This window comes from Echiichthys vipera (assembly GCF_963691815.1).
Source record: "Echiichthys vipera genome assembly, chromosome: 8".
In the NCBI taxonomy this organism is placed as follows: domain Eukaryota; kingdom Metazoa; phylum Chordata; class Actinopteri; order Perciformes; family Trachinidae; genus Echiichthys; species Echiichthys vipera.
The window spans coordinates 10,578,514-10,591,935 of record NC_139833.1 but is presented as its reverse complement, the minus strand read 5'-3'; the positions used below and the strand labels follow the sequence as shown (position 1 = coordinate 10,591,935).

At 42.5% G+C, this 13,422-nt stretch overlaps 1 protein-coding gene across 1 annotated transcript in view; it reads left to right on the top strand.

Moving 5' to 3' along the window:
* Positions 1-791: 791 nt before the first annotated feature.
* Positions 792-13,422, top strand: part of tmem145 (transmembrane protein 145) — a gene marked incomplete at its 3' end in the record, with an annotated part of 39,404 nt that continues 26,773 nt past the window's right edge. The window contains exon 1 of the mRNA XM_083917998.1: positions 792-928. Within this exon, the coding sequence (XP_083774124.1) occupies positions 818-928 (111 nt within the window). The 5' untranslated portion in view covers positions 792-817. The remainder of the gene's footprint in view (positions 929-13,422) is intronic.

Genomic DNA, 13,422 nt, shown 5'->3' with positions numbered 1-13,422 from the left:
CATGCAACAGTTGCTCTGCAAATAAAGATTTAACACTCTTAATGATTATCTCAATGTATTGCTTTGCATGGATTAAGCTACCCAACAGGATAAACATTGGTTACAACATTAACATAACTAAAATCCAAATGTAATAGTATGTGATAAAGTGGACATTCTGCATGTACAATTAAAAAAAAACGATGTACAATTTGCTCATTTCCTGTAGCCTACTTTTACTTTGGAAACATTTTGAGGGCACGGATTTTACTTGTAGCCTGTTCCACTTTGTGTTAGACTACTTTTAATTTGTTACATAATCGGAGTACTTCTGGACACAGTATTGCAGACGATACTGCAATTATTTTTCACATTTCTGATGTAAGTTCAGCAGTAATACAGCCAATTAGATCCTGCTGATTAGTGCTATAATAATGTGAGCCGGGAGGCCAGGCATCATCTGCCTCAGTGCTGCTTCATTACAGGTGTGTGACCTCTAATGAAAACATGATTGCAATCAGCGAAATCAGTTTTAATGTGTGAACGTGTCGCATTCTCTAAGCACGAGCGGAACAGGGAGCGCGCACTCTGTAACACCCCCCCACAAACAGCCACACACACACACACACACACACACACACACACTCCAGCTTCAATTGCTGCTGGGGGGGCACATGCATTGAAGGGACCAGCGTGAACGCGCCCGGTTCCTCTCTCTCTCTCTCTCTCTTTCTCGCGCGCTCTGTGCTCGAGCCGTTCCTCAGTGCGCGCTCCCGCTCAGAGACAGGCTTCAGGGAGCCCGGAGAGCAGACGCGCGACAGCGGGGAGAGAGAGAAAGATGGAGGTGAGGGTCGGGGAGAGACTCCTGTGCCTGGCTGTGCTGTCCAGCGTCTTCTTCGTGGATTCTGTCCTCGGGAAATACGTCAAAGGCATCGTCAACACCAAAGAGGTGAGCGCTGTTTGTTTTTTCTTTACCTCTTTAATTAGTTGCACACTTGCGTCAATGACACCGCCACAGTGGGAGTGGGGAAGGGACTCGACTGCGTATCCGCTCGCAGGTGTCTCTGTGGCGGGCTGTGCCGCGGATACATGAAGGGGCTACCCACCAATTCACCGCTAAGTTGCCTGGGATATTTACTTGCCCGTTTACTGCCGCTGTATGAAACACTCACCTCTGTTCCGTCTTGCAATAGCGCGCCATCTGCGTGCATGTCATCTGTGGCGTATATGTCCCCCTCATTGCGATAGTCTTTGGCATCTGTAGCTCCAGTAAGCGGCATCCCACCAGTCCGCTGCTACAAATGGAGCCTCCAGGAGTGATGGCTCTCTTTAAGCCAAATCCAGCTTAATGTGTGTGATTTTTTTTTGTTGCCGGTGTTAAATGTAAATCAGCTGTTAAAGATAAGAGGACCCGTTACAGGTGTGCGTCATATGGCTGCTCGAGCGCAGCGCTGGATTTGTGGTGGTCCTTGAGAAACTGGGCTCAGTCCAGCCTGGTCAGGCGGTTGTTTTTGTTTTCAGTCAGATCGGCATCGACATCATTGCTGTCCTGACAAGATCTGCGAGTTTAAATACCAGCAGCTGTGGGCTGTTTGCATTCAGGAGGCTACCACCTGCTGTTCCACATCTCTGGTTTGTATCCTCACGAGTTTGTGGATCAAGTTTGATTTAGTGGAGCTGCCTACCATTTTGTTGGGAGTTTCAACAAAGCAGGCCACTGTGCGGAGCGCAGACAAAGTCGCCTCTACAACAAGAGTGGCTAACAAGCCGTAATTCAAGGTATTCATGGTTGTTTAGGACATTATGGTAATGCTGGTTGACTTTCTGCGATAGCTGTGCTGTGGAGGTCAGAGTCGCCTATTTATCTCTCACAAACAACAGAGGACTCCTTTGACCTTTCAGTCTGGGAGGTCAGCTGTGGCCCGAGATTGTGACCAGGGGTGAAGAGAAAATGAATGCCACATATCATACTATTATTATCATATTATACCAAAACATTTTCCCAGAGCCCAAGGTGACATGAAAAGAAATCTTGTTTTTTTTTCCTTACAATGATAGAAAGCATCAAAAAGCTGCATTCATCAACAAATAGTTTCAGCAGGAGCACACTGTGTAACTGGAGCACACTCAGTAACTGTTATCTTCAGAACAGAGCATGCGTGTTCAGAAATAACCCTCCATTGAAACAGTATTAATAGTGTGCACCAACCACTCAGGTGTTTAATATATAGATTTTCCTGTGTTGCCAAAATGGTACTTTTCAGCAAAAACCCCCATTTAAACACTTTTCTTGCGAGCACCAGTATATCACCTCACTCGTGTCACCTTACTTGGCTCCCCCTGAAAAACTAAAGAACCGAATCTATCAGACACCGGGCGGTTCGAGCCAACAAGCTTTAATTCTCACCCTCGCATGCTGACTTGTTGTGCTCACATTCCTTGAACTACAGTAAATTTAAAAATGTGCCATGGACTGAGATGGAAGTCACCGGTTTGAATCCCCAAGATGACGACGGGGATCTGAATGGATAAATTGAACAAGAGGCACTCATCCATCCATCACCGCTGCTGAGATGCCCTTGAATGCAGAGCTGAATCTGCACCTGCTCCAGTGGAGCTGCTCAGTAGCAGCAATAGGTTGCACTGGGTAACTTCAAAGTGTGTGTGTGTGCACGTGCGCACGTGCATGTGTATGTGTGGCTCTTGACAAGGAGGGCACCTACTCTTCTAGTCCTCCGCAGTAGATGAGAATATATAATTAGTCAGCTTGTCTTGTTATATAAGGCAACAAATAAGAGGTTAAATGTAGATTGTGCACATAAACTGCTTTAAAGGCTGTAAGTACAAATGTTCTCTTGCTGTGAGGCTACAGTACTAACCACCACACCACCGTGGTGCCCTTAATGTGATTTACTTTCTTAATAAATCGTCTATTAAAGGTCCTGAAAGTGAATGATCGGCGTCATGTTCATAAAATGCTGTATAATCAATCAGCTTCATATTTGGAAGAACGCTGGTTTGCTGTTTGCAAATCACTCCATTAGCTGGCAACTTAAAGCAACCGATGGCAGAAATTTATGTTACGCAGCCAGAGGCCAAACTTAGCTTAGGTTGCAGTGAGCTAACGTTAGCAAGCAAGCAAACTAGAGCGGTTTCTCAATACCAAGTATTCCAAGTTCAGATTTGTGAACTTAGGAGTTCAGACTTGGCAAGTTCGACTCAGAAGTCCATACTCCGGCCGTCAATGTGCAATGCACTCTGGGATACCTGCTGTCCACACGTCACCTCCGATGCATCCTCGACAAAATAGGCGGAGCAAGTCACATCCGGGCATTTGGACTGTACTTGGCAAGATGCGGACTATTGAATTGTAGCAGTACTTGGGCTGTGACCGATGACGTTACACAAGTCCACGAGAACACAAGTACAGACAAGAACGCAGATTGAGAAATGGCTTTACGCTACCCAGCTAGCTATAAGTTAGCTGTGCTGCATTGATCTTGTGTTGGTTACTTTCGTAATGTTAGCTGATAAAGTCATTTGTGAACAGCAACTCAGCCAGTTCAGTCTTGGAGTCTGGATGGATAAGCTGACTTTTTCCACTCAAGGCAGTATATCTCAGCTAGCTACCAAGATATTTTTAGCCTGCACAATATATTTCACATGTTAGCATTTTCTCTGGGGTTTTTATGAGCACCGGGGGCGAAGGGTTTGTTGTACCTTCACAGCACATCCACACTTGCTGTGCCTCTGCTGCACACTGCAGCCGCAGCCCGGAGACCCTTAGGCAGCGAAAACCCCAGCAGGGGGTGTTTGGACAGAACAGCCGCTAGCCTTATAGGTCCATTCCACTGCGAAATGTATAATGGAAACACAGCATGTGTGGACTAGTGGTGGGTGCCAGTTGTTTGTTTGACGTTAGCAGACTCCTTTTTTCCTAAGTTAACATTAGTTAATGTTGCACGCTGTTGGTGCCGTAGGGGACCTGAAGAGAGGCAAGAGACTTGGGAGATCGCAAAATCTCACATCCTCTGGATTTTCATGGAAAATTTGTCCAGAGTCCCAGGACATAGGGTGTTACAGGCAACCAAGAAAGTCAGGAAAGGGCTCATTTTTTTGAGTTACGTTACAGCCTGTTCACCCCTTGGCAATAAAACAGTATTTATACATGTAAAAAGTTACACACAGACACAGACCAGCCAGAACCCGGCGGGTCAGGTCAATTAAAGCTCTCAATCAACGCTCAACAGTTGAAAGATGGTGATTACCAAATAGTTGCTGATGGATTTTCTGATGGACTACTCGATCAAACGGATGAACATGTAAGTGTTTAGCTTTACCCAATTAGACAAATTAGAATTAAGAAATGAGTTAAAAGTAAATGGTTCTTTTTTAAAAATGGAGACGTTGACTTTACTTCTTGCTTTTTAAAATCTTTCTTGAATCTTGTCGCCTGTTTTCCCGTCTTGCGTTTCTGAAACGCATCAGGGATCATTTGACAACCTAAGCAACAACAGAGCACTCTGAATGACATCAGGCAACACCTACCGTGTGTGCGCGTGCGCGTGTGTGTGTGCGTGTGTGTGTGTGTGTGTGTGTGTGTGTTACATCACATCATCAGTCTTTCTCATGCTTCCTGCCCCAAGGTGACCCACTAACAGAATAAACCCCAGGGCCAGTACTCGCACACAAAAACAGTCGGCTTCAATCCCAGATGCTGCAAAGCTGAAGGCAGAGTTTGTGCAGGGCTGCAGATTGACAAATGTAATTTACCACACCGAGGAGTATGAACTGTTGGAAACTGGGGGGTGGCCCAAGAAATATAGAGACATAAGCAAAGTTATCCAAAGGCATCGGTGCAGCAGACTGGTCAACAGCTTCATTTGGGATGGTCGATATGTACAATTACTTTTAGTGGCTCATGGCGTGTGGAGGCACCGATAAAATGTCCCTTTGAGAGGCAGTAGTAGCTTTAAGGTCAGAGAAAGGTCAGTGTTTTGAATCCAAATGGGACAAGAATCAGAAGCTTGCACTCCTTCATCAGCAGCCTGTTTTCCCCGTGTCCACAGACACGTTGAACGTACAAAAGCATAGCTCTCGACTTTAGGTTGGGTATATTTTCTCAGTTATAATTTGACAGCACACACTTGCTGTTATAAGTGAGTTTGAAAAACATATGTACAGTAAAGCAGCGAGTGACAAATCATTTTTTAATCATGTGGGAAAAAATGCTCTATTTCCTATTCAAGCATCTGTCCCGGCACACACTGTCTTGTCGTTTAAGACATTTTGGACTAAAAAGCCCACTCTGCAGTGACCAAACCTCATCAGCAGAAATAATGAAAAGGTGATACTTGTCTTTGCTGAGGAGCATGTTGTGTGGACAGAGGAGAAATGGTCCAGAGTATACTTCAGTGATGAGAGCAAATTCAATTTATTTGTGTCTGATGGGGAATCATTATGTTTGGAGTAGGACTATGGAAAGACTGAACCTGTGTGTGTATAGAAGTCAGTTACAATTGCAGGAGGAAGTGTCATGATTTGGGGGATGTTTTCTGCAGCAGGAGTTGGGCCTTGTGTACAGCTACATGGCAGGGTGAATGCAAATGTTTATGTGAACCTCCTTCGGCAAAATGCAATTCCTTCACTGTAGATGTCTCCCAGTCGGCTGCAATTTTAATGCAAGACTATGCCCCCTGTCCAGTGCAAAACAGGTTAAGCAGTTCCTTTAAGCTAAAAAAAATATTGGAACAATGAAAAGGCCAGCCCAGATCTAAACCTCATAGAGGATCTCTGGAAAATCCTTGGCGATAAAGTAATGGCTAAGAAAACCACTACAGTTACCGAACAGTGGAAGAGACTGAAGAAGAATGGACCAAGAGCAGTGTGAGAAACTAGTGATGTTGAAATCTTTTTTTCTGACACAATTGTTACTAATTTTGCTCACTGTTTTATTTTCTTTTACAAAATAAAGGTTTTTGTTGAAGTGCCTTGGTTATTTAAAAAAAACATGCTAGTACAGCAGTGGTATAAAAAAATAATAAAACAGTATTTCAGAATAAATCAAGTATTTATAATTTGTTCTCTAATTTTAATCTCCAGTGTACAAGAGAATCAAACTTTCAGCCCCAGTGTTCTGCTTCCTCTTGGGACTTGATGGGAATCCTCACTGAATACTTATTCAGTCAAAAAAAGAAAAAGAAACAGTGACTATAGAGGGTTTAAAATGTCTTTGGTTTCCACACTTAATGAATACATGTGGATTAGAACAGAAGGGTCTTTAAACTTTTGTCTTTTGAAAACTAATGAAAACGAACAGATGCCCTTGGAAGTTCTTTTTCTAATTTAAAAATCTAGCGGCCATATTCATCAGCCTGTCTCAGCTCACTGGGCCTTTCTCCATCCTAAAATCAACATCTCACATACTGAGGAAAAACCACTGTGATGGATGTTTGGGTTGATATGGCAGCAGTTTTGAAATGAAGGGTTTTACCAGGATTTCTGGACTTAATAGGATCATGAAATAACGAGGCCTAGTATGTGATGTCTTATTTTGATTAATGTAATCCTATATTTAAATATGTCAGATATAAGTTCTTGAACTTCTCCAAACAAAACTTAGAAAGTGGCTGAAAAATTCTTCAAGTTGACATTGAAGTAAGTTTTGGGACCAGTGTTTGTGTAGAATTACCAACTCAATCAGTTTTCCTGCATCTCTTTTTAATGAGGACATTGTGATTGGATAGAGACACTATAGGTGTGTGCAGGTGTGTGCGTGAGGAGTGTTTTCATGGGTCCATATGCTTGCTTTAATGTGTATGCGTGTTTGCATGTCTCCAGAGTCTGTGTGTGCTCATGTGAAACCCCCGGAGAGACAGAGCGGGACAGCGCTTGACTGTGTTTGCGTGTGTCTTGGTGCATGAGTGTGTTTATGCGTCGCAGCATTGTGTAACCCTGACTAATGAATCATTGAGAAGCCCAGCGGTCCAGGGGTGACTTGACTAGCTGATTGGTAATTAATTGTTAATGAGGCTTAGCAAGCAAACAGGGATGTGGAGAGAAAGAGAAAAAGACAGAAAGCGACAGACAAGGACAAACTGTGAGGGAGCAAAGAAAGAAACGTAGAGACGGTGAACTGACTGGGTACGCATCAAGGTATAGCACTTGATTAATGGGGTGTAGATACACACACACGCGCAAGTGCAAGCACACACACACACACACACACACACACACACACACACACACACACACACACACACACACACACACACACACACACACACACACACACACACACACACACACACACACACACACACACACACACACACACACACACACACACACACACGGGGAGGTGGCTGAACGATTCTGCATCACAATGCAGTGGCCATGGGGGAGAAAGAAGACTAAAAGGGGATTAAGGTAGACACCTCATCCACTGTTGCTGTCCTCCAGGGCTGGGTTTCTTTTCTGCTCTCCACTGACTCTCTCACACACAAACATGTACACACACACAGAGACAGACACAAACGCTAAGCTTCACTGGGCTAACTAGCGGCCGCTTGATTTAGTTGTTGACATTGGTGGAGTAGCATGATCCTGATGGTGAATTGATAGCCATGCAGCATGCTGGCTGGTTGATACCATCTTGGCCTTGTTAAACTAGAATTTCACACATCAAAGTCTGTTTACAGGTTTCAGGTATAGGAATGGGAATTGATTCGACTTTATTGATACCAATGGCGTTATCACCTCTGCTTATCGTCCGATTCTTTATTGATTCCTGATCAAATTTCTGTGACGGAAAAAGTTGTCCGACGCGGGCTTTCAGCGTCGATGCAACTATTTTGTACGAGTCTGATGACTGTGTGGATGACATTAAAGAATAGTTGTACCACTTTCTTTTTCAAATCAGGTCTAAAAGAAAAAAAATCAGCTAACCCTAATGTTATCATAATGTCACGCATTTGACCATTTCTTCCTCCGCCACATAACTCACACACATTGACGTCATTGTTTTGCGATGTGCAACTTTCTGAAAAACAAGACAGCATTGATAAAAGGAATTGATCAGTTCAGAGTCATACAACAGTTACTGGTTCTCAACTGGAACAGGTTCTCAATTCCCATCTCTGCTAGGGGGGTGCTACTTCATATGAAGGTTGTACCTCTTCTGGCTTCAGAGGGAGCTGTTTGAAATTTGAAAAACTGCCTTAAGTGATGTTACTTGAATCAACATTGGTTGAAAGCAGAAGACTACAAATTTGAAAATTAGAATAATTATCACTGGACGTCTGTAGCCTGCTTCTCATCTCTGCTTGAGGCAAGTGGCCTGAAGCTACATTAGCAAATACAAGCAATTGGAGGAGTTTATTTAAGCTGAACATGCCCCTGACTTAAAGTCTATTGTGCAGGAACTTATTTTCTTGATTGATGGCTTGGTCTATAATGTCAGACAATAGTGAAAACTGCCGATTACAATGTCAGTTTAATTTGAGATTGATACATTTAAGAAAATGGACCAAATGCACCTGTGCTTGAAAAATGACTAAAATGACTATTCAGTTAGCAAAATGGTGTATTATGTTTTTGTTGCTTGACATTGTGCTTTCACCTTTGTGGAAGTTTCCCTCCCGTCTCAACATGACAGTGCCTCCATTAACAAAGCCAGGTCCATGAAGAAATGGTTCTCTGAGTTTGAGGAAATAAGAGTGGCCTGTAGCTCCGCACAGAGCCCTGAGCCCAGCTGCATCAAACACCTTTGCGATGACCCGGACCTCCAACTGTGAGCCAGGACTTATCACTGAACATCTGTACATGACCTCATTGCTCCTGTGGCTGAAAGGGAGAAAATCCCCGCAGCCGGCTCTTCCTTGAAGACTGGATGCTTTTATAGCAGCATATTGATGCCCATGGTTTAGAAATGACATTTTCCACAATCCCACACTGGTGTAACGTTTGGATGTCCACATACTTTCAGCCAGGTGGTGTATTTCCTTTGTCACGTTGGCTCACTTGTGATATTATAGTCCTGGTTAAATACAGTACTGTGTGTGACCAGTTAAATGGTGCTGTGGGCTGATTGGTTGGTTGAAAGTCTGATTTGGTAGTTAGGAATTCTGTTTTTTTATAGAAATGTATTTAAAATTCTGACATGACTTAACTTGGATTGGATTATCTGGATAGGATTCTATGATTTCAATCATTTACTCAGTTTGGTCCCTTGTCCTAGGTCTGCTTGATAATTGAAGAAATCATAATCACAATTATTTTGGCCAGTACTGAGATCAGGATTATCTGACACCATGCTTTTATTGAGCTTGTCTTGGTAGATTTTCTTGATCAGAATAATTGCGATCCATGATATTATCACAATAATTATTTAAATATACTTAAAACTATTAAAACGGTAGCAAATCGCATTAAAACCACTTTAACTCACACTTAGTTAAGAAATAAATATTTTGACTCAAGTCTTTTTTAGTTTTTTTTAGGCCGTATATCTTTTATCAAACACTTTCACTTTCTACTACTTCTTTTAATAGGCTACATCAAATGACAAGATAATTTTCTGTAAAATAAATTCTCTCTTACTTATGGGCTGTGGCCTAATGTTATGGTTAGAGGATACACAGTTTAATGCAGTCAAGAGTCTTGACTGCATTAAACTGTGTATCTTGACTGTCTTGACTCAAGACAGCGGTTACGTCACGCCCTGTAAAGGAAGGGGCAAAACAAGAGCACCATTGTGAAACAATAATCATTTTTTCTCTGTCATATTGTTTTCCTAATTGTGGGAAGCCAAAATCGTAATTAAAAATAAGATGTGATAGATTTAATTGCCCAGCCCTATCATGTCCCTAGTCATTACCGTTGTGTTGTTTCATTAATCAGCTCTTCATTCTTTACAAAATGTACAGAAAGTTGGTTTAGAAACTAGCTTGAGATTCAGTCAGTTGCCACATGTCCTCTTTCTGTATGTGTGTAAAGTTTTAAGAAATTATTGAAGACCGTTGTTCAATCAGAGCTGTAAGTATTCATTCTGCTCCTTTGTTTTTGAGTAGGAAATGGACGGGAGTGCGACAATAAGCGTTTGTGTATGTTGGATTGAATTGCTTGGCCTTTTGATGTTTCCATGGCAGCTGCAAACTAAGGCATGCTGTGGTTGCTATGACATTAAAAATGGGGTGGGGGTGGGGGGGGGTGGGGGGGCAAGTGTGCGTAGCCATGTTGGTTTCGGACCAGAGTGTGTGAGGGATGTTTGTGGCTAATTCTGTGTGTGTGTCCAACAAGGGGTTCTTTGACAGCCCGAGCATCTGGTGAGTTAATGATACCTCCCTCCATGCCACCCAGACCACCCCTCTCTTCTCTCTCCAGGGATTCACCTCCGGGTCAGTGCTCCCCTCTGCTGCCCAGGTTGTCATGGTCACAGCCTTAAGCGTCACTGGGGACAACGTACAGAGGTGGGAGTGAGTCTCGGGGTCCAGTTCACTTTTGTAGTTTGCCATGAATTATAACCCAGAGGCTCTGGGGGATGAAGCTGCCTGGCAGCGGCTGAAATATGGCTGCGGTTTTGTTTGCAGTGATATATGGAGGCAGCCGGACTGGTCACGCTACACTGCTCTGGTTGCACTTTATTTCTCAGCGCAGAAATTACTATGCTTGTTTATGTACGGAGAATGCAGGGCAGAGGTAATTACAGTATAATGGCGCATGGGGAGTTTTTCTGGTTGGGTGGAGCTCAAGAGTTCATAACAACCAACCTTAAGGCCAGTTTTAATAAAGAAGGAGGGAACCTTCCCTTAAGCTCTTCCCTTAAGAAGCTGGAATGTGCAACAGAGTCGTGTGGAAACAGTGTGTGAATGCAGTTGTTTTGGATGTGCTTGTTTTAGCATTTGAAAGGAAAGATTGATTTTAGGGAAAATAAACATCTCATGAAATAGATGCATCATTTGTCATCTGGGATTTGAACAGGCAACTGTGGGATTTAACTTTTTTTGTTAAGACACATTGCAGAAGAATAATTAAACGAGAACAGTCGGGATCAAGGGCTTGACACTGAAGCTCAGTGCTTTTTGAGTATTGACCAAACTAGGGATGCACCGATCCATTACTGAAATCTAACATCAGACTGATGTTTACTCACATGGCTGAATCTGCTATCTGTGACAATGGGGCTGATCTAATCAAGTTGGTTGTACTGAAATTTAAATGCTTGTTGATTTGATTTAGTAAGTTTTTACAGTAAGGCTGTTTATGTAGAGAACAATACACTCAGATTAATTTACTTTAGAAGTTTGGTATAACTAATTATATTTCATTATAGATTCATCTGCGGATTTGTCTCACTTAATTATCTGATCAAAAAATATCCATCACAATTTCCTAGAGCTGCACGGTGGTGTGATGGATAGCATTGTCACCTCACAGCAAGAGGGTTCCTGGGGCCCTTCTGTGTGGAGTTTGCATGTTCCCCCCGTGTCTGCGTGGGTTTTCTCCGGGCTCCTCCCACAGTCCAAAGACATGCACGTGTTAGGTTAATTGATGACCCTAAAATTGCCCGTAGGTGTGACTGAGTGTGAATGGTTGTCTGTCTCTGTTTGTCTCTATGTGCCCTGCGACAGACTGGGGTCCTGTCCAGGGTGGACCCCGCCTCCCGCCCGATGTCAGCTTGGATGGATGGACGATTTCCTAGAGCCCAAGCTGAGATGATGCTTATTTAGTCCAAAAGATGTTCAGTTGTTCAAACTTCAATATAAAAAGCTGCAGATACACCTTTGAGAAGCTGGAGATTTTTTCCTCAAACAATTAATCAGTTCGCAAAATTGCTGATTTAAAACATTTGTTTGAAAAACATTTTGAGTGGTAACATTTTATTTACCATAATATATTACAAAAGTATTGAAAAACATTGTTTTGTAGTACCATCTGTATAGAACAACTTGATTCAGAGCCCTGGTAGTGAGAGCTAGAACTAATCTAATGGACTTTGTCAACACTGCACACTTAGCTTGTTTCAATAATTCATTATTTGTAAAATGTACAGGCTTTAGTCTATAAATCATTTTTCTAACCAAGCACTTTAACATAATGGGCCAAACTATTGATTAAAAGGCATTTACCACAAATATGTAATATTTTAAATTTGAATCCAGCCTTGTTCTGCCTTTTAGTATCATTTCTCTGAATAACATATTTGGTTTGTTGAAACTAATTTGGCAAGATTAGCTCTTACCGTTTTCTAAAAGATTTGATGTCTCACTCTGAGTCGTCGTTTATTCTTGCTGCCTCAAACACCAGGCAGTCCTCCAGATAAAGAAAAGTGTGTGTAAACATAATATAAGTGATGTGTTGCTAGTGCTGTTTTCAGAACTATGATCCATATCTGCAGAATGCGTTTGCCCACAGCTGTATGTAAAATATATATATATATATATATTTCTATATAGACCACCATTGACTGATCTGCCATGTCGAAGCTGCTGCAGTGCCTTATGTAAGCTCAGTGAAGTACACCATCAGCACTATTATCTGGCCTCATGCTGCCAAGCTTATGGCTGAATTATATTAAGAATGGGTAGTTCTTTTTTCTTCTTCTCCACCTCCTTTCCCTTATTAATGTGCTCAGCAGCCCCTTAATGCCCTCTCTAGAAGTTCACCCTCTAGGCAGCACCTCCCTCCTCTCTTTTCTTTTTCTGTTTCCCTTATATCTAACACTCTTTTTGTTACTCCTTTTACTCCACCTCTTTTTGAATTTTTTTGTAACCCTGCCCTTCTGTTTCAGCTCCCCATCCTCCTCTCCTCTCTTTCTCTTCTTTATTGCCCCATTAATGTCCTCTTCAACTTTTATTTTCTTTCAAGCCTCAACGACAACTTATTGTCTTTGGTCTCATAACTCCAACATAGGAGAGCATCTAAAACCCTCTAAGCACGGCCCTGGTGTTTGATGTCGTTAAACCGGTGCTACTTGGAAAGAATCAGATTCGCGCTGAAGGACAAGTTTGATGACTTTGAAAATGATCTGGTCACCCTGCATTGCCTTTTTGGAAGAAGTGCACTCCAAACCAGACTATTCATCACACAGCACCAGAGGAATGGGACTAAAGCGATTTACTTATTTCACACACTTAATCCACTACTCCCCGACAACTCCTCCTTTTCCATGAATGTCACTGTTACGCTGTTGTTCTGTCACTCATTTACTTCGCCACTTTGGCCCGGCTGAAATATCTCAACATATGTATGGATGGATTAATGTTACATTTTGGTACAGGTAACCATGCTGCCCAGAGAATGAATCCTTCTCACCTGACTTTTCCTCTAATGCTACCAGCAGGTCAACAGGTTTTGACATATCCGTTGCAATATCACAACATCTAAAAGATGGATTGGCACAACATTTTTCACAGACAATTATGGTCCTCGCACAATAAATGT